The sequence below is a fragment of the Mytilus galloprovincialis genome, chromosome 5 (genome assembly GCF_965363235.1).
Source record: "Mytilus galloprovincialis chromosome 5, xbMytGall1.hap1.1, whole genome shotgun sequence".
In the NCBI taxonomy this organism is placed as follows: domain Eukaryota; kingdom Metazoa; phylum Mollusca; class Bivalvia; order Mytilida; family Mytilidae; genus Mytilus; species Mytilus galloprovincialis.
The window spans coordinates 8,511,192-8,538,348 of record NC_134842.1 but is presented as its reverse complement, the minus strand read 5'-3'; the positions used below and the strand labels follow the sequence as shown (position 1 = coordinate 8,538,348).

General features: G+C 34.2%; 1 protein-coding gene across 1 annotated transcript in view; it reads left to right on the top strand.

Moving 5' to 3' along the window:
- Positions 1-27,157, top strand: part of LOC143075070 (hydroxylamine reductase-like) — a 29,281-nt gene continuing 2,124 nt past the window's right edge. Inside the window, exons 1-8 of the mRNA XM_076250328.1 lie at positions 1-544; positions 3,004-3,211; positions 15,691-15,878; positions 20,513-20,673; positions 22,602-22,784; positions 23,654-23,788; positions 24,446-24,652; positions 26,122-26,229. Coding sequence (XP_076106443.1) covers positions 370-544; positions 3,004-3,211; positions 15,691-15,878; positions 20,513-20,673; positions 22,602-22,784; positions 23,654-23,788; positions 24,446-24,652; positions 26,122-26,229 — 1,365 coding nt within the window. The 5' untranslated portion in view covers positions 1-369. The remainder of the gene's footprint in view (positions 545-3,003; positions 3,212-15,690; positions 15,879-20,512; positions 20,674-22,601; positions 22,785-23,653; positions 23,789-24,445; positions 24,653-26,121; positions 26,230-27,157) is intronic.

Below are 27,157 nucleotides of genomic sequence, written 5' to 3'. Positions count from 1 at the left end.
CATGTTTAATCTCTGACACGAAGATTTATAGTTTTAATAATATGTTTTAGCTAGCAATTGCAATATGTCTATAAACATGATAAAGTCAAGTAAATCCTATACTGCAAAAACGCAGAACTATTCCTTTTCATGAAAGTATTTTAATTTATGATTTTCTCTATTTTTGTTTATACTGATGGTAAACATCATTATGCTAATTCATCCTCGATCTTATTGAGATAATTCTACAATGTTCTACGCATGACGAACAAGGTCAAGTAAAAATACATTTTTTATCAGTGTAAACAATGTTTTGAGGTGAATATTTTTATGACTACTCGTAGTACTAGTGTATATGTACTATATATAATTTTATGATAATATAATAAAATGAGTATCATGTTAAGACGAAGTTTTCTATCTGGATGTAACAAATGGATAAACAGTGCATACTGCTCTTCTGCATGGAATTTTACGGGAACCCAGTTGCAGTCAAAGAACTATGGTCATAATGTTCGGAAGCTTGGAACTGCTGCTGCTGCAACTTCAGACTTTGTCAAACCGGGTAGGTACTAAATGCTGAATATGAGACGCATATATAAATAATAAGTGTGACAGTGTATATGTAAAAATTGAATGTCCCCGTTTTTAGCATCGTTACACGATAGGAACACGGGAAAAGAGCTGTTGATATTCTGATCAATCATGATCAACAAATATATAAACTCATCTATATATTATTAATATTAACTTTTAAAATTAACTTGATTATGAATTTTTGTCATGATATGTACAAACAAACCCGTCAGGGATTGACCATTTTGCAATAAAGTTATGTATATATATATATATAAAGTGAAGTTAAGAAATGCACATTTTTGCTAAAAAAAATATTTAAACTTGACGCAACATAAAGGTAAGGAACCCCTTAAGGTAATAACGCTCGCCAGTTTGATGAGTCGTTTGTTGATAGATATACCTTGGGTAAAGGAAAAATGAAATAGAAAAAAACCGTCTTATTTGGAGTCAAAGTTTTTGTGTGGCCTGGTCTCTAGAATATCATGTTCTTATACTCATATTGGATTCCGTTAGTTGCTAATTCTACTCGCAAAGTATATTTTTATATCCTTTATGGGCCCTGTAATTTGGTAATTCTACTCTCAATATATATTGTTATATGGGACGTGTAATTTGGGAAATAAAAATATTTCATTCTATTCTATAGGAGTCAATCGACAACCTGTTTAAAGTTTGTTGTAGAAAATGTAGGAAAGAGACGAGGTAGTAATGGCAAATGTGGCAAATGTGGCAAATGTGGAAATTGATAGAAAATAAATAAAGCTGTACAAAATAAAAACTGATGCAACAAAAACAAGATTTACAAATTCAATACCCTAGTGTCCCTCTATCTTTTAAAAGTTTAATGCACATCAAGTTTGTGAAGTGTATTAAATATATATTCAAATTATTGCACCAAGTGATAAACAAACTGTTACAGCATGTTAAAGTCGGTATGATAGAACGTAAATTACAATTTAAATGTTAACTGTATTCTGGTTGAATGCATTTTATCAAATATTCATCCGGGTAGATCAATCAAAATACCATTAAATTAAACGCAGAACTGTTAAATCAGATTACCTATTCATCCTACCAAACCCTTCCCATAAAGTACTTTAGTTAAATATATACAGCATAGGGTGATGTGATACGCCAATAAATATCATTGCTTGAGATTAATATACCAAAGTGAAGCTATACATGTTGGGCTTCTAATAAAAGTTCATTTTTTACTGAAATTTCCTCGTAATCTTATCTGATACAGTGAATACGGAGATTATCAAGTGATTTATCGATTCTTTTCTTATATTAAAATCCTAATAAGCGTATACGTGCCGAGCTTCAGTCACGTACTTGCACTATGCAAATTTTGTACCATGACTTGACAATAATTTTTTCATTTCACCTATTTGAGTCACTGAAAAACAAATCGTTGAAGATTTCGTAATTTGAAAAATACAAGAAGCAGAGTTCTTTTTTTAACTAAACATAAAAGATACCTTGAAATATCTATAATGGTGTAGTTTGAGTTTTCGCTAAGTTTTAAGTACAGATAATACGATGGAACAAGTCCCAATTATTATATGAATAGAAATAAGATTGTCTCCATTGAAGCCTTAAAACATATTTTTGGTAAAAAATATTTTGCTGATTATTTCGATTTCAACTTGAATACAGATTTTGTTTAAGAGAAGATTTTTAATAAATAGGACAGACAACAAGTGATGGCAATTGCTCACAAATTTCCTACAGAACACGTGTTTAATCAAACCATACATGTATATTGGATTGAAGCACTCATACATATATTCGCAAAACTTCCAACTTTTTTTAACCCCTTTTTCATGTATAATGAGTCAACAGAAAAGGGGGATCAAAAGGAAGTTTTTCACATGTATTTAAGTAAATCAAGATTGGTATAGTAACTATACAAATCATTGAACATATCAATAAGTCTTTGATAGCCAACAAATTTATCGTTTAGGTATTATTTTTGGTAAGTGCTCCAATGTGTACTGTCGGACTTCTTCTATACTACTAACATGACTAAAGGAAGAGACTGATTTCATTGAGCCGCATCTCCTCTGAAACCATACAAAGTCGGAAATATTTGTGATATGACGTATAAATGTAGTGTTTTGTACTTCCCAAATTTGTCTTTGAAACAATCCTTTTCCACAGAAAACGCCAATTTTTGAGAAATTACACACTTCGGAGACCGTTATCGATCCGTGTCTTATAAGCTTTCAGTCGAAGTACTGCACGCGAAATTTAAAATTTTTTGTTTCAACACTTGCCCAATTCATTGTACCACGATTTCACGGGCATCATCTAGTGATATACAAATAAACAAGTCATGTTATAAAACCACAATATCTTAACACGGTTGCTCGACCCGGATATATGTTTGACCATCGTTTCCCTTTAATATATTGATTTATTGTATTTGCACTATTATTTCAGACATGTTTTGTTTCCAGTGCGAGCAGACCAAGAGCCGGAAAGGCTGTGTAACCGTAGGAGTATGCGGTAAAACGTCACAGGTATCTGCACTACAAGATCTACTAATGTATGCTGTGCAGGGGTTGTCCATGTATGCCAATAGAGCTATTAAATCAGGCATCACTATGTCTAAAGAATGTGACCTATTTATACAGCAAGCTATGTTTAGGTACATAAAATATTCTTAAAGAAGATAGACATAAAGCATGGACAAAGAGAGGAATTTTTTCGATTAAATACAATTTGGGATAGATGAATTTGTTCTAAACATCGGGTATGGGAATATACACAATAGAAAAGGATGACCATAATAATAAAGAATAGATAAAAAGGATATAAATTTAAAAAAAATAGATTAATTGGGTGATAAAATATAAAGATTAGAAAATAATTGTCAAAAACAAATCTTAATAGAGAAAATTGCCTAACATTATAGAATGGCCTAACATTATAGAATGTAAAAATGAAGACCTACCACCAAGACCCTCTTAACTGACACAAAGGCTCCTATGTCTGTATATATAATATCTATTTCTGCTATAAAGGCAAAAGTGAATATAACTAGTCTAATTTAGAATAAACGCCCGTATAAAGCAGAAATAAAAAGTATATGTCTCATAAGTTCTGCATAGCGTAAGGTTACGACAGGGCATATATCTATAATACAAAAATTACGAGGTCCAATTTGTCATCCGTCATCGGGTAAAAACGACAAATCAAAGAATTCAACTCTATATAGAACTAATATAGGACAATGGTGTAGATTAAAAATAACACCACTCCAGACCCTTTGTTTTCCACATAATTAATATTGCCAATAATTAACAAGTTCCGGGTCGAATCCGATACCGATACCAATACATGTAGTATATTCACCTGTTAGCTATTACCTTATATGTACGTTCCGCATTTGACAGGCGCACCACCAAACGGTGTATTTAGGATTTTGCTATATACACGGGTCATAATCAAAGGGCTGACACTACTAAATTCTATCATTGTCAAATTGTTCCCTATTGTAGTTTTATTCAGCAATCAGCAAGACTTTCTAAGATAACTAATATAGGACAATGCTGTTGATTAAAAAATACTCCATTCCTGGATAGCCAGGGTTGAAATGATGTGGATGCCTTTGCCGAGCGGAGCGAGGCGAAAAATATTTTGGACTATTTTATGCAGAAAATTATATTTTTTTCAGACATTGTTCCTGTAAGCACATGTACTCCCCTAGAATCCGACTGATACGGTGCTTTTTGTCCGCAATTCGCTTTTTGTTCGTTTTTGCTTTTTGTCCGTTGCTTTTTGTCCGTTTTGCCTTTTGTCCGATTATTTTGCTTTTTGTCCGAAACTTTTGCTTTTTGTCCGTTGCTTTTTGTCCGTTTTGCCTTTTGTCCGATTATTTTGCTTTTTGTCCGAAACTTTTGCTTTTTGTCCGTTGCTTTTTGTCCGTTTTGCTTTTTGTCCGATAATTTTGCTTTATGTCCGATATAAAATGTGTATATTTTTGGCAGGTTTCATTTTGAACTTCAAAATACCATGTCCTTTTAGGAGTTAAATACAGACCATACTCACATTATAAATGATTTGTACATGAAATTTCATGTCTTTTACAATATATCGCATTACCTCTAAAATGGCTCGAAGCACTAATATCCTAGACCCGTAGGTGTTGGTCAACAGAGGGCAAGGGGAATACTCTTGTATATCCCTAAGTCTAAAAAACAACTATTGAAAGCTGGCTAAACTAAGACATACTCCAGGTAGGCCATTATACCAGAAGAAGAGGTAGTCAAACCCTTATAAATGGCTTATAGCACTTATTTCCTGGATCTACACGAGTTTATCAGCAACGAATTAAAAGGGGCAAGAGTTTCGCCGGTATATCACGAAGTAAAAATAAACCTCATTATTGCCAGCTCTTCAAACTAAGAGATTCTCCACGTTGGCCATTATACCAGAGGTATAGGTAGGCAGTGCCTCTTAAATGGTCCATGGGCCATGGCACTTATGTCCTCGACCCGTACGAGTTGGTCAGAAGAGGGTAAGGGGAATACTCTAGTATATCACACAGTCCACCAAAAATAGTGACGGCTGCCCAAACTAAGACATTTTTAGGTGCGCCCTTATACTAGATGTTGGAGTAGTCATTCTCTTAAAAATGGCTCATAGCACTTATGCTATAGACCCGAACGAGTTTGTCAACAATGAGTTAAAAGGGGGATGAATTAGCCCGGTATATAACGAAGTTGAAATAAACTGTTGCCCGCTGGCTAAACTAAGAAATTATCCACGCGGGCCATAATATGAGAGGTAGAGGAAGGGATTGCCTCTATAAAATGACCATGAGCACGTATGACCTAGACCCGTACGAGTTAGTCAGCAAAGTGTAAGGTTGGTACCCTAGTATATAATAAAGTCGAACTAAACTATTGCTGGATGGCTAAGAGATTCTCCGCGTGGGCCATGATACCAGAGGTAGAGGTTGTCATTGCCTCTAAAATGGCCTAAATCACTTATTCCCTAGAGAAGTACGCGGTATCATCAAAGGGTTTAAAAGGGAGTTGGAACCTCTGTTTACAAAGAAGTCGAAATAAAATATTGCCGGCTTGCTTAAGTACGAGATTCTCCAAGTTGGCCATTAATCCTAGGTTAAATGTGTGCATTGCCTTTTAAATGGCTGATAAAACTAACGCCCTAGACCTGTACGAGTTTGTCAGCAAAAGGTTAAAGGGGAGATGCGATGCCTCTTTTTACAACGAAAATATAAATTAAGCCGACTGGCCTAACTAAGAGATTCTATACGCGGGGTATTATATCAGAGGATGAGGTAGGCATAACCTCTAACATAGCCATAACACGTATGTCCCAGACCCGTGTAAGTTAATCAGCAAAGGGTAAGGGGGTACCTAAGTATATCACAAAGTCGAAATAAACTATTGCTGGCTGGCTAAACGAAGAGATTCTCCACATGGGCCATGATACCAGAGGTAGAAGTGGCCATAGCCTCAAAAATGGCCACTTATGCCGTAGACCCGTACCAGTGCTTCAGCAAAGTGTTAAAAGGGGGAGGTGGTATCTATGTTTACAACGAAGTCGAAATGAATTATTGCCGGCTGGCCAAACAAAGAAATTCTCAACATAGGCCATTATAACAAAGGTAGTGGTGGACATTGCATCTAAAATGGCCCATACTTCTTATTCCATTGATCTGTACGAGTTTGTCAGCAAAGGGTAAGGAGGGTACCCTGGTATATAACAAAGTCGAAATAAACTATTGCCGGATGGCCAAAAATAGAAGTTTATCATGATACCAGAGGTAGAGGTGGGTCTTGCCTTTAAAATGGTTTATAGCACTTATGCCAGCAAAAGGAAAGGAGGGTATTGTAGTATATCGCAAAGTCGTTATGAAATATTGCCGGCTGTTCAAACTACGAGATTCACCACATGGGCCATGCTACCAGAGGTATAGGTGGTCATTGCCTTTAAAATAGCCTATAGCACTTATATGGCATATACCCGTACGAGTTTGTCAGTAAAGAGCTAAAATGAGGAGGTGGTACCTCTGTTCACATTAAAGTCAAAATAACTGTAGCCGGTAGGCCAAACTCCGGGATTCTCTACGTGGATCATTATACCAGAGGTAGAGGTTTATTTCGACTTCGTTGTAAACAAAGGTAACACCTTTTATTTTTAACCCCTTGCAGGCAAAATCGTACAGGTCTTTGGAATTAGTGTTATATGCCATTTTAAAGGCAATTACCATATCTATCTCTGGTAAAATGGCCTACGCGGAGAACCTCTTAATTTGGCCAGCCGGCAATACTTTATTTCGACTTTGTTGTAAACAGAGGTACCATCTCCCCCTTTTGATTCATTATTGTCAAACTCGTACGGGTCTAGGGCATAAGTGCTATAAGAAATTTGTATGGCAATGCCCTCCTCTATCTCTGGTAAAATGGCCTACGTGGAGAATCTTTTAGTTTGGCCAGCCGGCAATTATTAAAGTGTATTTCGACTTCGTTGCAAACAGAGGTACCACCTTACCCTTTTAATTAATTGTTGTCAAACTCGTACGGGTCTTGGGCCTAAGTGATCTGTGCCTTTTTTAAGGCAATGCCTACTTCTACCTCTGGCATCATACCCCACGTGGAGAATCTCTTGGCCAGCCGGCAATTGTTTATTTCGACTTTTTTATATACCAAGGTACTTCCCTAACCCTTTGCTGACTTACTCGCTGGCTTATCCCTTATTGTAAGTAAGTAAGTTCAATAAATATAAGACTATATGCCAGGTCTTTCTGACAACCAATTACAAACAAATTGGGGTTTATCTAATGAGGCTTTTCCCAGGATGCAATTGCTCGTAGACTGTATACAGTTGACCAAATAATCCACAAATTCCGCAAAAGGATCTTTTAATTATAGGCCATGTCCATTTAGACATTAAGCAACAAAAGCCCAGCATGACCGATGCATTTGTCTTTAACATCTCCGATATTGATTCCGCGTGGCCTTCCAATTGACATGAGTGTCCATTGGTGTTCATTGTTAAACCTTTGGAGCTATATCAGTTTGTGTGGAAATTAAGAGCACGATGACCTTCCCTTGGTGATAACAACATGACCAACAACCATATCGTGTGTTACCAAAAGCCGTCAGCGATAGTCACACCGACAATTTGCTACCTTCGTGGACAAAAGCCTGGCTTTTCGCTGGATCCTAATTAACATCTAGTGTTGTCACTACCATTTGCTGTAGAGATTTAGTTGCACAACATAACAGAAACATTCTTTGTAAATACTCTATGTTGATATTTTGACATTTGGATGGTTCATATACCAATTGTAGCCGAAAAATGATAATGAAACATTTCTGTTTAATATCGATCTATTGTTGGAATTGTAAATTTTCATATTCAATTTTTGTTTGTTTAAAGATGACCATTTTAAATAAAGATTTTAATTTTTTAAAAAGTAAGTGTTAGACTTGTGCTTTTATTGCCACTCAGTTCATATAAGTCGTTATATGTCATTTTAGTCGAGCCTGTAACTTTTGTTGCAGAAAGCTCGACATATGAATAGTGATCCGGCGGCGGCGGCGGCTGCGGCGGCGTAAGTTAACTTCTGAAAAGCTTAATATTTTAGAAGGTGGAAGAATTGGATGCTTCATACTCTGTATATAGATGCCTCATGTTACGAAGTTTCTGTCAGTCACATGTCCAATGTCCTTGACCTCATTTTCATGGTTCAGTGATCACTTGAAAAAAAAGTTCAGAATTTTTGTAATGTTGAATTCTCTCTTATTATAAGTAATAGGATAACTATATTTGGTATGTGCGTACCTTGCAAGGTACTCATGCCCGTCAGACAGTTTTCACGTGACCTCGACTTCATTTCGTGGATCAGTGAACAAAGGTTAGAATAAGTTTTGGTGGTCAAGTCCACATCTCAGATACTATAAGCAACAGGGCTAGTATATTCGGTGTATGGAAGGACTGTAACGTGTACATGTCCAACTGGCAGGTGTCATCTGACCTTGACCTCATTTTCACGGTTCAGTGGTTATAGTTAAATTTTTCTGTCTTGGTCTGTTTTTCTCATACTTTATGCAATGAGTCTACAATATTTGTTGTATGGAATGATTGTAAGGTGTACATGTCTAGCGGGAAGATATCATCTGACCTTGACCTCATTTTCATGGTTCAGTGGTCAAAGTTCAGTTTTTGAGTTTTGGTCTTTTTATCTAATATTATATGCCAAAGGTCACTATATTTGGTGCATGAAAATGTCTTATGATCTATATATAAGTCTCCCAGGTTTTATTTGACCATGACCTCAATTTCACGGTTCATTGCACAGTGTTAAGTTTTTGTGTTTTGGTCTGTTTTTCTTAAACTATAAGTAAAAGGTCAAGTATATTTGTTGTATCGAAGAATTGTTAGCTGTTCATGTCTGCCTGGTATGGTTCGTCTGACCTTTACCTCATTTTCATAATTCATTTGGTCTTTGTTTAGCTATCTTGGTTAATGTTAAGTTTATGTGGCAGTTGTAATAAATCTTTATACTTAGGGCTATCAACATAATATTAATGATGAGTAAAGTAGGCGAGACATTTCAGTGTGTGCACTCTTGTTTAAATGTGCTTATTTATCCGAGTCCTGGACTGCATTCCAGTGGCTTTCATTCGTTTACTTTTGTGTAAATTTTATACAGATCAGTATTTTTTCAAATGTTTTACCAATATTTTAGCTGCATGTAACATCTTGAACACTCAGAACAGCAAAACAAAATTTAGATTTCAGAAATAAATAGCCTTTAGTCATCGACGAATAGCCGATGATTTCAAGAGTTGTTTCCGTTAAAGGATGATTCCCTTTTTTTTTTGTGCAATACTTGCTCTTTCGGAGGCTCGAGGGTAATTTCAGCAAAAATTTTATCATTTTTATTTTCATTACAAATTTTATTTATTACACTATTAGTTATAACTTTATGAATTGGCTCAAAAATCAACCCAAAAAATCGAATGATTTTGGCCTCAGATTTATTTTTCAAATGTTTATATCACTGTAAAAACTCCAAATTGTCTCCCTTTAGTGCAATAATGACATTTTGTTTTGGCATTAGAATTAAAATGTCTTTTTCAACTCATCGGTGACCTATAGATATTTTTCAAATATGCTTTACGTAAACTAAACAGTTGTAAAATTAAATCGATTTCTGTAATTTAGTTCTTTTTTTATTTCGATATATATATCTCTCTATTTCTCCTATTAGTTCAACTTAAAAAAAAGTACCTTAACAAAAATGGTTGCTTCTTTCGAGGGCAGATTGTGAGCTTAAGTGAACGATAACCCCATGTTTTTATTTGATTTTTCTATTTAGTATATGATAAAAGTTCATCTATAGAAAAACAAGCAAAATCCTACATGTATATTTAAAAAATAATGGATTAATACCCTCCAGTCCCCTTAACGACAAAAAAAATAAATAGAACATTACGTTTAAGTATCACCTACAGTATTTTACAACATCCATTTGTGATACATTATATGTATTTCTGCTGTTGTTTTATATAAGTTATTGTCCTGAATAAACATCTTTATGCGTTTTTGCGTTTTTGCGTTTCAGTTTTTATTGTGAAATTTCTTCAATCAGCCAAGACAAACTTTAAATTTCGCCTTAACGATGTTTTCGCGAGAAATCCATGTATTATTATCGAATTACTACATTTAATCATTGTCTAGTGCCCTAAAATGAGATTTTCCGAGACGCTGGGTTTGAAATGGGATACCCTATTTAATTTAAACAATATTTGCAATCTTTTCAAAAAGATGCAGATGGGAATTTTCGTTCCTTATGAAAGTGTTCGCAAGGAGTTAAATTATAAACTCCTTATAGGATTATCAAAAAGCAACTATTAAGGACCCCCTTGGAATAAAGATCTTCCAAGACAACGTGTTCGAGAGTTTGAGTTTAATACATGACTTTTTAAAACTTAATGGACGGAGCAGGATTATCTTACTCTTCCAGTTAACCATACATCATCACAGTTGCATTGGTTCTTGTTGCTCAGATTTTAAATTTCAATGATTTCGTCCGAGACCACAATTGTCGTCCCTTGATTTTCGTTATTAGTCCCTAGTGATAACAGTGGGTTACTTGCCAATAATTTGTATACCCCTTCTAAATTTATTTCTCCTTGTTTAATGCCTCACATTGTAAGTAGGGGGGGGGGGGTGAAATTACACTGTAAAAAAATTTGGGTCCAGAATTTTACAGGAAAGTAGTGATTTGGTCCAGCTGAAAAAGGTTAAAAATTAGCACTTCGGAAGCTGTCAAAAGATTTCAAGACACCCTAAACACAAAATTGTCCATATTTTGAGTTAGACGCGATGAAGTTTTCTATAATTTTGATATAATTTGTCCCAAAATTAGTACAACACACTGTAAAAGTTTCATTAAAAAAGCGCAGGTGGGATTTTTTAAATTTTCATTTATGTCTAAAAGAAATGCACTACGAATTAATTGTGTTCTCGGACCATTTGTTTTGTGGACTGTTGTGTATCTTGTTGTTTTTCATTCAGCTGCGGCTTTGTTGGTTTGTTTCAACCCTTTTTAGTGTGATTATCCTTTGGTACACTTTGCCTCTCTCTTATATATGATATCGCAATAATTATATATATGTAAGCGTTCATATACATTTATATGGATACAATATTGAATTAAAATAGATATAATAATTAGATGAGTGAAAAAAAGAAAATGAAGTAATAATTGTACGTGTGAGGAGTTGGCATTCTTATAAAAAAGAAGATGTGGTATTATTGCAAATGAGACAACTATCCACAAAAGACCAAAATGACACAGACATTAACAGCATTAGGTCACCGTACGGCCTTCAACAATGAGGAAAGCCCATACAGCATAGTCAGCTATAAAAGGCCCCGATAAGACAATGTAAAACAATTCAAACGAGAAAACTAACGGCCTTATTCATGTCAAAAAAATAAATGAAAAAACAAATATGTAACACATAAACAAACGACAACCACTGAATATACAGGCTCCTGACTTGGTACAGGCACATACATAAATAATGTGGCGAGGTTAAAGTCTTTTACACTAGAAATATTTTGGATCTTGTTATATAGACTCATTCTTATTCATTCTGGTCGTAAGTTAGTCTGTCATCCTCAAACGTGTGAGCAATGGTGTACGTACACCAATTTGTAGAATACATGGGATATTCAAAGACTTAAACGAACGTTAAGTCTCAGAGGCATGACTTTTTATTAGTTGTTAGTGGCTTTGAAATAGCTGTCAGATAACTGCGAGTACTCTCAGATCTGTTTATTGTGACTTTTTGTGTCGGGATGTATAAGTACCCGGCCACGTCCACTTGTATTTGTGTCTATCTGATGAGTTAAGCCTTTTTCAACTGATTTTTATAGTTCGTTCTTATGTTGTACTGTTATACCACTGTCCCAGGTTAGGGGGAGGGTTGGGATCCCGCTAATATGTTTAACTCCGGCACATTATTTAAATCTGTGCCTGTCCCAAGTCAGGAGCCTGCAATTCAGTGGTTGTCGTTTGTTTATGTGTTACATATTTGTTTTTCGTTCATTTTTTTACTTAAATAAGGCCGTTAGTTTTCTCGTTTGAATTGTTTTACATTGTCTTATCGGGGCCTTTATAGCTGACTATGCGGTATGGGCTTTGCTCATTGTTGAAGGTCGTACGGTGACCTATAGTTGTTAATGTTTGTGTCATTTTGGTCTTTTGTGGATAGTTGTCTCATTGGCAATCATACCACATCTTCTTTTTTATATGCTCGAAACTTTAGAATAGTTTAGAAATTTATCAAATCAAATAATCCTTGAGTGATGGTTTCGTTATTGAAATTCTAAATTGATGTTTAACCGCGCTAAATATTATATATGATAATCATACGAATAAGTCAGGAACGGAGTTTCAATCTGTAATTCAATAGTTGTTGTTTGTTTCTGTATTTGTTTGTCGTATAGTGTTTTGTAAATCAATGGTTTTCTCGTTTGAATAGTTGTATCATTATGTTAAATGGTGTCGGCGTTTGCTATATGTGGAAGTGCACACATTTACGACATGTTATTGCTTAAACGCACAGTTTCTTCTTCCCGCTAATAATATATAGTCACCATTTGCACTTATATGCGAATGGCCGATTGACAGTCGCTCCAAAATATTTTGCAACATTTCAGTTAAAAAAAAACTTTTTTAAGTCTGGTAATATTTTCGTCATATTTCCAACAACTTTATTTTTCTTAAACATTACAAATATTACAAATATAACAAACAAACAAACTTCATTTTTGGAACACTATCACAAAGTTTACGTAATACATGTGTAGCTATTTATTTAGATAAACTGTATTAATCCATACATTTCGGAATTATTTAGCAACTATATCCAAATGACGAGGAAGTTCGAGGTTATTCAAGTAATAAGATTAAGGAAACTTTGGTTAACACAACAGCATTTTCAACAAAGTAGTTTATTTTTGTTTGACAAACTCGAAAAGAGGGGGAAAAGTAATAAAATGGTTACTTAAGCATTTACTTAATTTCTATCACGAAATAAATGCGTTTAATATTTTAGATACAGATACAATATAGTGCATTCGTAAATGTAAAACACTTTTTAATAGAAAATTTAAAAGAGATACATCAACAGTGTTTATTTTAGAATTGCTCAAGTCTGTAGGGCTTATTCCCGATTGTCCCACTTTTTTTTAAATTAAGAGCTCATATTGTCCCACATGAAAAGTTCTGACTGGTCCACATTATTTTATGAGGCGAAATGTTCTTATCCCTTGTTAGATTGTCTCTATGGTTTTGTTTCAGATATATATTAAGCCAAAATCTACATTTTATGCGATGCTCTTCTTTTAGACATTGCGGCCATCTTAATTATTGGGCGGGGTCATCGGATACTTTTTTGAAACTAAATACCCTAAGGATGATTTTGGCCATGTTTGCTTTAATTTTGCCAGTAGTTTCAGAAGAGAAGATTTTTGTAAAAATTAATGACGACGACGAATAATGAGAAAATGAGAAAAGCTCACTTAGTCCTATGGTGCAGGTGAGCTAAAAAGCAAAACGGACAAAAAGCAAAAGTGTCGGACAAAAAGCAAAATTATCGGACAAAAAGCAAAACGGACAAAAAGCAACGGACAAAAAGCAAAAGTATCGGACAAAAAGCAAAATTATCGGACAAAAAGCAAAACGGACAAAAAGCAACGGACAAAAAGCAAAAGTATCGGACAAAAAGCAAAATAATCGGACAAAAAGCAAAACTGGTTAGATTTTTGTTTAATTTCAAAATACCCACGAATTCATATAATTATATTTCAAACAAAATTTTAATGTTTACTCGAAATTCTCGAAATTGAATGTAATTCATAAGTTATTTATTTGATGTAAAAGTTTCCCACCAATCTTACATTTGACATCTCATAAACGGTCCCACCACAGCGGCACTTCTGTATAAAGGAACTGAAGTGATCCCCTTTCCTAGCATTTGTCAAAAAACGGCCTCATCACAGCGGCTCTTCGGAATATAGGAACTGAAGTGATCCCATTAACGCGTCGCAGGGGACATCATCGAAATTCCTGGTGTCCGTCCATCCGGTCTTGTTTGCACTCTCATGTGTACAATTCTTGCCAGATTTTTATATCATCAGCAATGACAATTTCGAAAATAAGTCCTAAGCTTTGACCTTTTGAATTATAAATTATAACGGAAATCCCATTGCATTTTCTCTAAAGCTTTTACTTGCAATCTAACGGATCTTCAATCTAATTAAAAACGGATCTCTCATCGCTCCCGTTTCTGATATGTCGCGTGGGAGCGCGACAAATCAGAAAACGGGAGCGATGAAAGATCGGTTTTTAATTAGATTGAAGCTTTTATTTCTCCATTAAAAATAAAAGGAAAAGTAAAAACATTATTTTTTATTAGTTATTGCCCTTGTTCCTTGGTTACATAAAATATGTGCAATGCAGGGGACATTGAACTTCGTTCTTTTATTGAAAATCAAATTAATATGTGGACCTATATAGAAACTGGAATTTACTGATAAGCCAAGGAATGATCACACTCTATTATAGATTAGTTTTTTTTCACGTCGTCTTTCATGTCACCGGAAACGATATCAGGATATGGTGGTCTAGTTGTCAGTTATGTTGTTAGTCAGTTGTAGAAGCCATCGCTACGCTAGGCTCAATTTCAGATGAAACATGTCCGAGGATCTGTGCATCGTCCTCTGCACTTGCCGTAGCCGACGACGTAATTAATCTTTTTACGAAAAAAAATCGAGAACACTATTCTGCGATTTATCCATCTTGTTTTATTACATGAACTAAATTATCCTTAATAAAAGACCACGCATACTTCATCGGAAATAATTGGATGTTATCCTCATATCCTAACCCTTAATTGTTACATACGGATACCTCCGAGTTTAACTGCTGCGAACATATCTTCATTTATATTTTTTCCCCTGTCAAAATTTTGTGGATGCATGAGCATCTGAGCATACATGCAAGCTACGCCACTGATAGCCAGGACCTTTTGTTTTCCAAATAATTAATATTACCAATAATTGATAAGTTCCAGGTCGACGGGTTCAAACAGAAAGATTTGAAAGCAAAAAAAAAACTCTGTATCTTATAATCGACATGACTTTATCAGATACCAATACCAATTACTAAAATAAGGCTTAGGCATAGTTATATACTTTAAGTCAGTCACGGACCAATTAAGGCACCACGCAAATCCACACAATCTTTTGGAAATGATAGCCATCGCGGTTAAGAGTCACTGTCTGAAGAACGAAATCATAGATGCTAGTATTTCAAAGTCTTCATATGGGTGTCTGCCTCGAGGTGCATACTTATTGTTCAGAATATTTAAACATAGGCAATGTATTTGTCTGTACTGACTTTTGCATTCTTTGTTTTTAAGCACCGAACATAAAGATAGGAATATGCAATATTTTCGTCGATAAAGCAATACTTTACACTATGGGGATACACATTAAAATAATATCATTATTTATATATTAAACTACTTTATTGTCTGCTTGAGACTACTATTTGCTCTTACTTTACAGCACATTGACAAACGTGAACTTTGACCAGGATCGCTTTCCGGAATATATCAAAACTGCAATCTACCATCGCGATGCCATCAAGAAAATTATGGAGGAAAAATCATCGCAACCTCTTGACGAAAAACTCAAGCATGGTCCTGCTAGCTGGGTTCCAGAATCATATGATTTGACATATTTAGAAGACGAAGGTAAATAACTATGGCATGCTACGTACTGATACTAAGTCTTGTCAACGATTTACAATGGAACGAAGTTTTTGTATTTGCGGAGGTTAAGCACAGGCACTTGTCTCGGAAAAACAATAATCCCTATATATACCTTTATATAACCATTTATTAAAGTATATCAATCTAATTAATCAAAGAGCTGAAAGCTCTGAGGAAAAATGACGCCACTGCCTCTAATATTGGGATATATTTATGCAAGTCTTGATTTTCACATACTGTAATAAGTTTAACATTGCAACATGTCTCGTAAGCATATAATTGATATCCGTATATGTGTGTGTGAAGTGAAGATGACAACTGGCTGTTTTTTTTAGTACAAATGAATAGGTCAAGAGACAAGACTACCTGAATGATCTACAGTATCCAATGACTACTCGCTGGGTTTTTTTTGTACAAATAAATAGGTCAAGAATACTGGAATGATCTACAATAGCCAATGACTACTAGCTGTTTTTTGTACTAATAAATAGGTCAAGACTATTTAAATGATCTACAATATCCAATGACTACTGGCCTGTTTTTTGTACATACTAAATTCAATTTTTAACGTTTTTATAATGATAGTATATTTTTTTTTATCAGAACAGTAAATAGAAATAGTAAATAATGCTCCTGAGGTCATATGTTATAGGACTAATTACCCACATACTCATTACATACATTTGTAAGTTACTAGCGACATAGTTATTTCTTTTACTTGAAGTAAATTCGATTTCTGTAGATTTACACAATAGCATAATATTGTTATACTAGTTTTATTTCACCTTGAAGATTAGACAAATAGGGATACTCCTTTGATTTTTTATTTCATGTCAGTCAGGTCGCTTTGTATGAAACTTGACACCACTTCTCTGCCATATTGATATTTTATAACAACTCTGCCCATGACTCATATAATTGATATTCATTCTTTAACCATATATGATAGTTAGCTAGTTTTTTTTTATGTTGCACTAAACCATCATCTTTCATGTCAAATTTCTGTCTCCATTTGAGTTTATGCCATTGCATTGAACCATCATGGTATTAAACACAATTTCAAGTAATTATGCTGTTATAATGGGTCACCATATATTCAACTTGGGTGGCATTCCAGTTATTGTGTCAGATTATAACAATGAACTAAACCTTTTGGAATTGATCTCAAAATTTAATATGGAGCCATGCATAGTATACGCCCCCTGTCCGGTAACAAAAATAAACAAGCTTGAGAGGATACATGTTAAGCCGCAAAATTTATCACCAGAGATTACAAGTCAAGAGAATATGTCTCCAAAAATGCTTGCCAAACTGGAACTTGTCTGGAATCTACAACAAGATCTCCAGACAAGGACGAACAAGGCGTTGAAGCCAAAATAAGTATTTATATAAAAAGTAGTTGAGGGGCTGATTCACGCTATTGAACCAGACGAATTCCTCAAAAAAGCATGTCCGAAGAGAACAATAACTGCTGAGAAATTCAAAGAATACCATGCAACAATTATTGTGGAAAAGCAAGTGAAGAATAAGCTAGACGACACTGTTGTGCACGCATCAAACGTAGAGAGCTTCAAATCTGTTTTTGTAACGGTTTATTTCTTCCTCTGTGATATTTTATCCTGAGGATAATTTGTCCCGGTAATTTTTTTCCAGGCATAGTATTTCACAGGTTGATTTTTTCCAGAGGAGGGAAAATCTATCTGTGTTATGCGGATAGTATGTACCGGTATATATTTGCCGTACTATATTTCACAGAACCGTGTGAAATAGAGTCCCATTAACTACTATGAAAGTTACTCACAATCAATATATACCTGACTATAATTATAAAATGTTTCACAAAGGTAGACCAAATTTGCATAATTTATCAAAGGGAGGTAATTATGAGCAATTTATATTTTAAAGATATTAATTTAATATATTTGTGAATCTATTTTATAGTGAAATTTTTCCATGAATCTTATTTTTTTATATATATTCATTTATATAAAAAGATGACTTACAACTTGATTTAATAAGACAGACAACATTTCACAGGTAAAAACTATCCAGCTGTTAAACATGCTTTTGTTCAAATATATTGATATGCTATGATTTATCTGATTTCCATATAATCAACAACTACATCTCTGTCACCAGACAAAACTATTTATATAGTTAAAAATATCATCATAATCAAATTATTCTATTACTGTTAACAGTAGTAATGCAACTATATTTCTACCTTACTTTTAAATTTATATTTGTACTGAGATCTGAAAACAACTCACTTTTACATGTATTTCACTAACCTTATTTAATCATGATATTATTTTCACAATTACGATCTTTGAAATTACTTCTGGTATTCTTCCCTTTGTTTCATGATAATTTTCTTTTTAAAAGGATGATATTGACTTGAATATTTCAGGAAATTTTTTCAAGGATAATTTGTGAAATTATTTCCCATTATAATACATTTTTTTTTTAACAATTTCGCTTTATTTCAAATACACTATTATTATTTCATAGTATTTTTAAAGGATAAGTTTTTTTCTAATAACTATTCAATAAGTTAACTACCCAGATAGAATTTCACGGCAAAGGACAAAATATCCCAGGGAAATATTTTCCTCCGGATAAAAAAATAACAACAACTACTGTGACATTTTTTCCTCCGGATCAAATTTCACCCGGATATAATTTTGCTTTACATTTTCACACCCCGCCAATAAATCGGCGGCGATCTCTCAAACCGTTGTATTAAAGTCAGCATCAACATTGACAATTTATTGACATGTCATACAGATACAGTCTGTTACAGACTCTGCTGCTGTAACTTTGTAGACAAAGATTGAGTCGGACCGGCCCAGTGACGAGTCTGCGTCGTTAACCACGTGCACCAGCCCGATGCCCCAGACTAGGCTAGTATTAAATTTTCAACTCGGACTAGTAAATTTTAATTATCGCTAGCCCGACCGGACTAGTAATATAACGTCCTTTCTATGTTATTTGAACATATTTGAGGTTTAGATTGACAAGTAATGCAGAAAAGATCGTCAAATATATGTGTACGAACGTAACAAAGTCTAAACTATCGAGATCGATCATGGTGATACGGTCCATGGTGATACGGTCTGATTAGTCAGAGGCTGGACGAAATGTTTTATTCTGTAAATAAATTATGTACTTGTTCTTGCTGGTTCCCGGTTGATTACTACACAATAATGATAACACAAGCAGATTCCAGTTTGTATGTAAAATAGTAAATACGAAACAAAGCGCGGTAGGCGGAGACATGTAATGGAAAGTAAATACGAAACAAGCGCGGAAGGTAGAGAAATGTAATGGAAGTTCAGGTCAATAGTATCGGAATCATGCCGCTGAAAGCGTCAATTTTCCAAAAACCGATCTCTCATCGCTCCCGTTTTCTGATATGTCGGGACGCGACATATCAGAAAACGGAAGCGATGATAGATCGGTATTTAATTAGATTGAAGGTATATAGGATTCTTTTTCTGAGAAAAGTGCCTGTGGTTTGTGATTGAGATTGGTTCGGTACCACTACCAACTGACTTTGTTATAGAAAATCCTGTAAACTTAAGACGTGTTCACTTATCGAAATAAAATATGTATTACATGGTAATAAAGAAAAAGACTTGAGTATAAAAACAACCCGAAACACCGTGTGATCTTTGTTGTGACATGCTTAGCTCGAGTAAGTGAGGTCTTAAGCTGTAATCCCACCTTGGTCAAATCAGTTGTATTATCAATGCTGCTCCACCGAAAACTCGGTAACTACGATTAGAAATAAGAACAAATATTGTTTGGCTTCTTGAGTCATTAGCCAAAGGATTGAAGGGTGATATCCTACCTGCGGCTTATTGCAATTTAAGATACGTGCATTTTAAAAGTTCGACTCGGTGAGATAGTACAAATTTACCACACGAGAAACTCGGTAGCTTTCGTCTACTTAAACACAAATAATAATACAGAGAAGTTTTATTCGTTTGATTTTAAAATCCCATCTTCAAGAATAATTTTGCACGTATTTAAGGCTTGAAATAGAACAGTCATCATTTATTCACCAGTTGACCAAGTTGACGAAGATCAACGCACTTCGTAAATGTATCTTAAAATCATTAAATATGTGCTGTCAATCTCTGGTCAATCGGTAGATGGTTGACTTCTATGTATTATTTGCCTACTATAAAATTAAGAATGGAAATGGAGAATGTGTAAAAGAGACAACAACCCGACCAAAGAGCAGAAATCAGCCGAAAGCCACCGATGGACCTTCAACACAGCAAGAAAATTCCGAACCGGAATGCGGGCTTCAGTTTTTTTTTTTTTTTTTATGTCTTATGACAAAATATTTCGAAATTTTCTTTTTTAAATTTTATGTAGACGAAACGAGTGTCTTAGTTGATTTAAACAGTACTCATTTAAAAAAAAATCTAACATTAAAGTAGAACAATTTTACATAGCATGTGCCTTCAATAACAAATACTATTATATATAAGCTAATATTGGATCACTTTATTTTTGAAACTTGATATGAATAATAAGATGGGTGGTGATCACGAATGAATTATTACCGACTTATCGTTATAACTTTGTTTTCTTTGTAAATGTAGGTCTTAAAGTTGGTGTATTAGAAAACCAGAGTATTTATGGACCAGATGTGAATGGTGTTCGTTACATGACCATATATGGAATTAAAGGATTATCTGCATACGCCTGCCATGCTAATGCGCTTGGGGAAGAAGACCCTGAGGTCTCCACTTCCTTATACGAGGTATATAGACCGATTAAGATCGAAAATATGCTTTATGTAATCCTATAATATGTAAAAAAATCTTTTAAATCCTTGCATTTATTTATTTGTCGAACATTTTTGGTAAGCGAATTTCACATTACAAAGTTTTTCTCGAGTCGGCATTAACGGAAACAGCGACACCTGAAAATTTTAGACGAAAATGAAGCTCACTTACTGAAGTATATAATATTAGACTAATGAAATAAAAAAGAAAAAAATGGAATTTCTATTTTTTATACGCTCGTCGAAATTTTGACGGGACGTATTATGGTATACAAATGTCCTGCGTCCGTCCGTCCGTCCGTCTGTCTGTTCGGCGTAAACATGTCGCACCGTAACTTGAGAACGACTTTTCCAAATTTCATGAAACTTAATATGGTTGTTTCTTATGATGGTCAAATGATCTGTATACTTTTTGGTGAAAATAAGATTAAAACTTTTTGAGTTACGGCACTTTGTAACTAAAACAGGGGAGTGTTTTTTTCACATGTAGCACTGTATCTCAAAAACGATTTATGATTACTGCTTAAAACTTTACACACCTCTTTGTTATATTAATCTGAAGATCTGTATACTTTTTGGTGATGATTCAATATTTTATTTTTGAGTTATTGCGTATTTTGTAAAAAAGGGGAGGGATTTTTTACATGTCGCGCCGTATCTCAAAAACAATTTATGATTATTTCTTAAAACATTACACAATTCTTTGTTATATTAATCTTAAGATCTGTATATTGTTTGGTATTGATACAAAATTTTATTTGAGTGATATTTACTTTTTTTTGTAAAAAAAAAGAAGAGAGAAAAGGGGGGGGGGGGGTTCTCATGTCCCGCCGTATCTCAAAAACAATATATGGTTATTGCTTAAAACTTCTCAGAAACTATTTATGATTATTGCATAAAACTTCCACACAAGGCGTCGGGCGTATCATGCGCTCATGGCGCAGCTGTTTATTATACCCCCGCTTTGGAAAAAAAGGGGGGTATACTGTTTTACCTCTGTCTGTCCTTCCGTCAGTCCGTCAGTTCGTCAGTCCGTCAGTCTGTCAGTCAGTCCGTCCGTCCCATGAATATTTTTCGTCACATTTTTCTCAGAAACTACAATACAAGGATTTCTGAAATTTGGTTTCAGGCTTGATATAAGTCCGCTATACCGTGTGATGCGTTTTCAGATTCATCACTCGCCAACTTCCTGTTTACCGTACACTTGTATGATTTTACACATGATAGCCAAGTTGAAAATTTTCGTCACATTTTTCTCAGGAACTACAATACAAGGATTTCTGAAATTTGGTTTCAAGGTTTATATAAGTCAGCTATACCGTGTGATGGATCTTGCGTTTTCAGATTCACCACTTGACAACTTCCTGTTTACCGAACACTTGTATGATTTTACACATGATAGCAAAGTTAAAAATTTTCCCGTGTGATGCGTTTTCAGATTCATCACTTGACAACTTCCTGTTTACCAAACACTTGTATGATTTTACCCAAGATAGCCAAGTTAAAAATTTTCGTCACAATTTTCTCAGGAACTACAATACAAGGATTTCTGAAATTTGGTTTCAAGGTTTATATAAGTCAGCTATACCGTGTGAAGCGTTTTCAGAGTCATCACTCGATAACTCCCTGTTTACTGAATACTTGCATATTTTTACACTATTAATATTATCCACTTGCGGCGGGGGTATCATCAGTGAGCAGTAGCTCGCAGTTTCACTTGTTTAATTATGCATTATGTTTTATTGAGGGAAAGTTTCTGCAACAAAACCATACGTGAAAAATTCAAATTAATATACATTTGTAATTTTGTATTGTATTAACGAGAAAGACGCGATAAATTGAAAAATTTGAAAATTAAAAAAAATCTTTAAAAATGATGAGGTTTGATGCACTTTGCCATTCAGGTATTGGACTTTTTGACAAGTGGAACAGAAGAAGAACGTCATGATCTGACTACGAATCTCAAACTGGCTTTGAAAGTTGGAGAAATAAACCTTCGAGTTATGGAGCTTTTAGATAAAGGTCACCGGAAGCAGCTTGGTATACCATCTCCCTCTGAAGTAAATAGAGCCCCTGTCGCAGGAAAGGTATACTATTAATTATCAATAAGAAGAATTTGAGCAAGCCAGAAAGAGCCTACAAATGTATTGCAACGAAAATAGCACTTTCAATTTCGCGCGTCCGAAGCGATTTTCTGAATTTATTTTTTTCAATTTTCAAGATAATAAAATTCTGGGAAAATAACTTTTTTTATAAATCAATTATTGAGAATATAAAAATTTGGTTTTTTGGTTTGAATAGATGGTTTTGACGAAAACAACCAACATGTAAACAAAACCAACCCCTTTTGACCATATTTTGTAGTTAGGTTCCTTGATACAAATTTAGTTTTATATGGGAATGTATTGTCATGTGTCGTTGCTTTTGTTGACCAGTATGCATTGACTAAAGCTATTAGTATCAAGTTTTTACCCGAATGTATGCTGCTATGACACACTGACTAAGGAGTTGGTCGCCGATCTACATTTTTTTAATTTGCTTTGTCTTCTTTCCCTCAGAAAGCAAATTGTTGTATTCAGCTACTTAAAACAACAACCCAAACTAAATACAATGTCATCACTACAGCCTAACTTTCATTTTTGTGATTTTATTTTTTTGACGTGTTGCATTTAAATTTACTTCTTTATCAAATTGAATGACAATAAAGGACTTACTATTAATAAAAGCAAGGGATAAGGCAAATTAAATACTTTAAGATAAGCTGCCTTGTCAAACAATTACATTTCGTTATTTTACATCCATATTTTTATATGTGATTCAATAAGATATAGATAACGCATAGTTTAAGATATTGATTGTCATATAACACACATACTGTATTTATGAGCTTGCGCTATATGCATGCTTGTATTTAAATGTCCATGTACAAGAAATAACGTTTACATCTATATTGTAGTGTATACTGGTTTCAGGACATGACCTGATGGATCTTTATGCTATACTGAAGCAGACTGAAAAAGAAGGAATAAATGTCTACACTCACGGAGAGATGTTACCAGCACACAGCTATCCTATTTTGAGAGAGTTCAAGGTACATACACATATACAAAAATGACACATATTCAAGAATAAAAATCTGAGAAAACTATTTTTTCCTGTTATGTATAGCATGCATGTCCTAAAGAGTGGAGCTGGAACTGCCTTCTTACCCTACATTTGCAGTTATCCATTTTTTGGTGAGAGCCATTGTCGTGGTGGTTTATTGACTATCGTGATCTAATATGTTTGATTCCTTCCCGTTGGCATTTAATTTTGTTCTTAAACCAAAATGTCACCTTTAACAACGCAGAATGATAATACTTTTTTTTAAACAAACAAATATCGAAAAATAGAAATATTTTCTTGATTGACCAATAATAACATAACATACATCTTGGACTATCTGAAGATACATATTGTAATATCTGATTAAGAAGTTTCGTTATTTAAATTTTGTCTATGCATTCAAAAATGAAGTAAACTTCGTAAACTTTATTCAGGGACCAGCTAAGACCCACCTTCGGTCGCGGGATTTTCTCTCTGACTTGAAGACTCATTGGTGGCCTTCGGTTGGTGTCTGCTATTTGGTCAGGTTGTTGTCTCTTTTACATATGCCCCGTTTTCATTCTCAATTTTATCGTATAAACTTAGATATGACACTAAACTTCGACTTTGAACTTTTTCTGAAGTACATTTCATCTTCTCGTAGAATCTGGTTGGTCAGTTTGGTAGTGCATGGCAGAATCAGAAGATTGAATTTGGAACTTTTCCAGGACCAGTTGTCATAACAACAAATTGTGTTATCGAGCCTTTGAAGTCTTACAGAGACAGACTGTATACTTTGAACGAGACAGGAATCCATGGAGTTAAACATATCAATTTGGAAAATAAAGAGGAAATGTCTCAATTGATAAACGTAAGCTTAACACGTATATATTTTCACTACTGTGGTAAGTTTTGTCTAGAAGTGTACCCAAGAGTGTGCAACACATTGAGATTTCATCATAAGATACCTTAATGTATTTTGCCGTGTTATAAAATAAGCTTTGTATTTGAAAAACGAAGAACAACGTACAGACAATCAAAATTTCACTATTGCGTTACGTTATTTATTTTTTGCAAAGAATGATTAAATTACTCACAGTTTTAATGATTTCTTAAAGTCAAAATAACATTCACATTTAAGAAAATGCAGAAAAAAATGCATCTGGTTAAATATAGTACACTCATCACAGATCTAGTTTGATAATTTGACGCGTGTTTCGTCTTTAAAAGACTCATCAGTGACGCTAAAATAAAAAAAAAAGGAGTGGAAAAGGGCTCAATGAAGAAACAATTTGCTCCATACACAGACAAATTTCACTCGAATCAATTTCACGTATATTTAATTTCAATGCGAATTTAACATCAAACGGGCTTATTCGTAAAAATCGCGTGATTATCATATTAAAATTGATACCAATTTCAATTTTGAAAAACGACACGTTTTGTAAAATAACTTGCATCAGATATCTCGTGACCTGAACTTGAACCTTACCTCACGTTTGAGATATTATAACATGAAATGTAGGAAGCACCTTAGTCCAGAAGAACTTCAAAAGAACAAGCTTAAGGTTGATTTTGTGTGAGGGAGTTTTAATACGACACCAGGGTTTACAAACTGAACGATTTCATTAATAATGAATCTTTAATGTAATATTTACAGCATGCCAGTTCTGTAGTTATGGTCATTGTGGTAAAGTAGAAACCATTTATAATATATCCAAATAACTTGATCATCCATTGAATGCGTCACACGTTCCTGAAGAAAATATTGCAAACAATTAGTTCAATTTTTGACCAAGACTACATTTACCTTTTTAAAAATCTGGTTCAACTCTCTGATATATATGAATAGCATTATATAGTTATAGGAATAGTGCTACTTATCAAATCAACCTTCATAGGATAAGATACTTATCAAAATATACCCGTTTGATAATTTGTATGATCGGCCTTGGCTTGGACGGATACATAATATTGTAAGCTATTCTATAGTTTGTTATTCAGAACAAATATTTCTCATGAAATAAAAATGAAAGAAATTAAACACAGAATATGGAAATAAATGAATACACAAGGCTTGCATGCCCCCAAACAAATGGATACGAATAATAAAATTTGAAAGTGTAAGTGCAGTGCTTGTATAGAAGAGATCTACAATGAAATAAATTTTGGAAAACATGTTTGAAAAAGAAATATAACAGAAATTAAACACAGTCTATTGTAATATATAATAGACTCACATCCTTTTGTTTCAACAAAAAGATGCGGATATTAGATTTTATAAATGTAAGAGGAACTCTTCAATGAAATAATAAAAGGATAATACTTCTTCATTTCCAGCATGCCAAATCACTTCCAGGATTCGATGATAAGACAATTCAGAAGTTTGATAAAAACACATTTACTGTTGGCTTTGGAAGAGAGGTGATCTTAGATAATGCAGATAAAGTGAGTTGTGTACAGTTTGAATTGTTTTATTTTTACTGTTATTGTTACTCTATTTCATTTGATGGTGTTACAACAAGTATTGCATCAGTGTTGTCAAGATTTGTCTTTCATATACTGCCCATAGTCATACTAAATAGATATTTTCTGCGGGATGTATAAAGACACATCCACGTCTGTTCATATTTTTAACAATTTTGCTCCACAATATACCAGGATTATAATCCGGTACGCCAGATATTCGTTTCATTGATTTCAATTAAAATCCAATGTTTGTGTTTGGAAATTGCCGTATTATGCAGGTTGAACTGCAACTCTTCGTTAGTTTATTGAAGTACTATCATTCTGTCCCTATCCAACATATCATCTTTTTCACATGGAATGTCGTATTTCTTACCTTCACTCTTGTCGCCTCGTTTTAAAAAATAGACCTGTTTGAAATTTGTTCAATTTGATCTTGTCCTGAAATATATGTTGTTTAGTTAAATAAATGCAATGCATTTTATGCATGATTGTTGAGACTCTCGGCTCGCATATTTGTCTCGTTACTTCTTCCTTAAACAAATAATTATTAATCCTTAACTTATGTTTTGAATTATAACATTGCTTATATCATGCTTTTGACTTCTATTGCAAACGTATTATCATTTCATCGTGTTTCACATTTTTTATGCCCCACCTACGATAGTAGAGGGGCATTATGTTTTCTGGTCTGTGCCTCCGTTCGTCCGTCCGTCCGTTCGTCCGTCCATCTGTGCGTCCGTTCGTCCGTCCATCTGTGCGTCCGTTCGTCCGTCTGTGCGTCCGTTCGCTTCAGGTTAAAGTTTTTGGTCAAGGTAGTTTTTGAAGAAGTTGAAGTCTAATCAACTTGAAACTTAGTACACATGTTCCCTATGATATGATCTTTCTAATTTTAATTCCAAATTAAAGT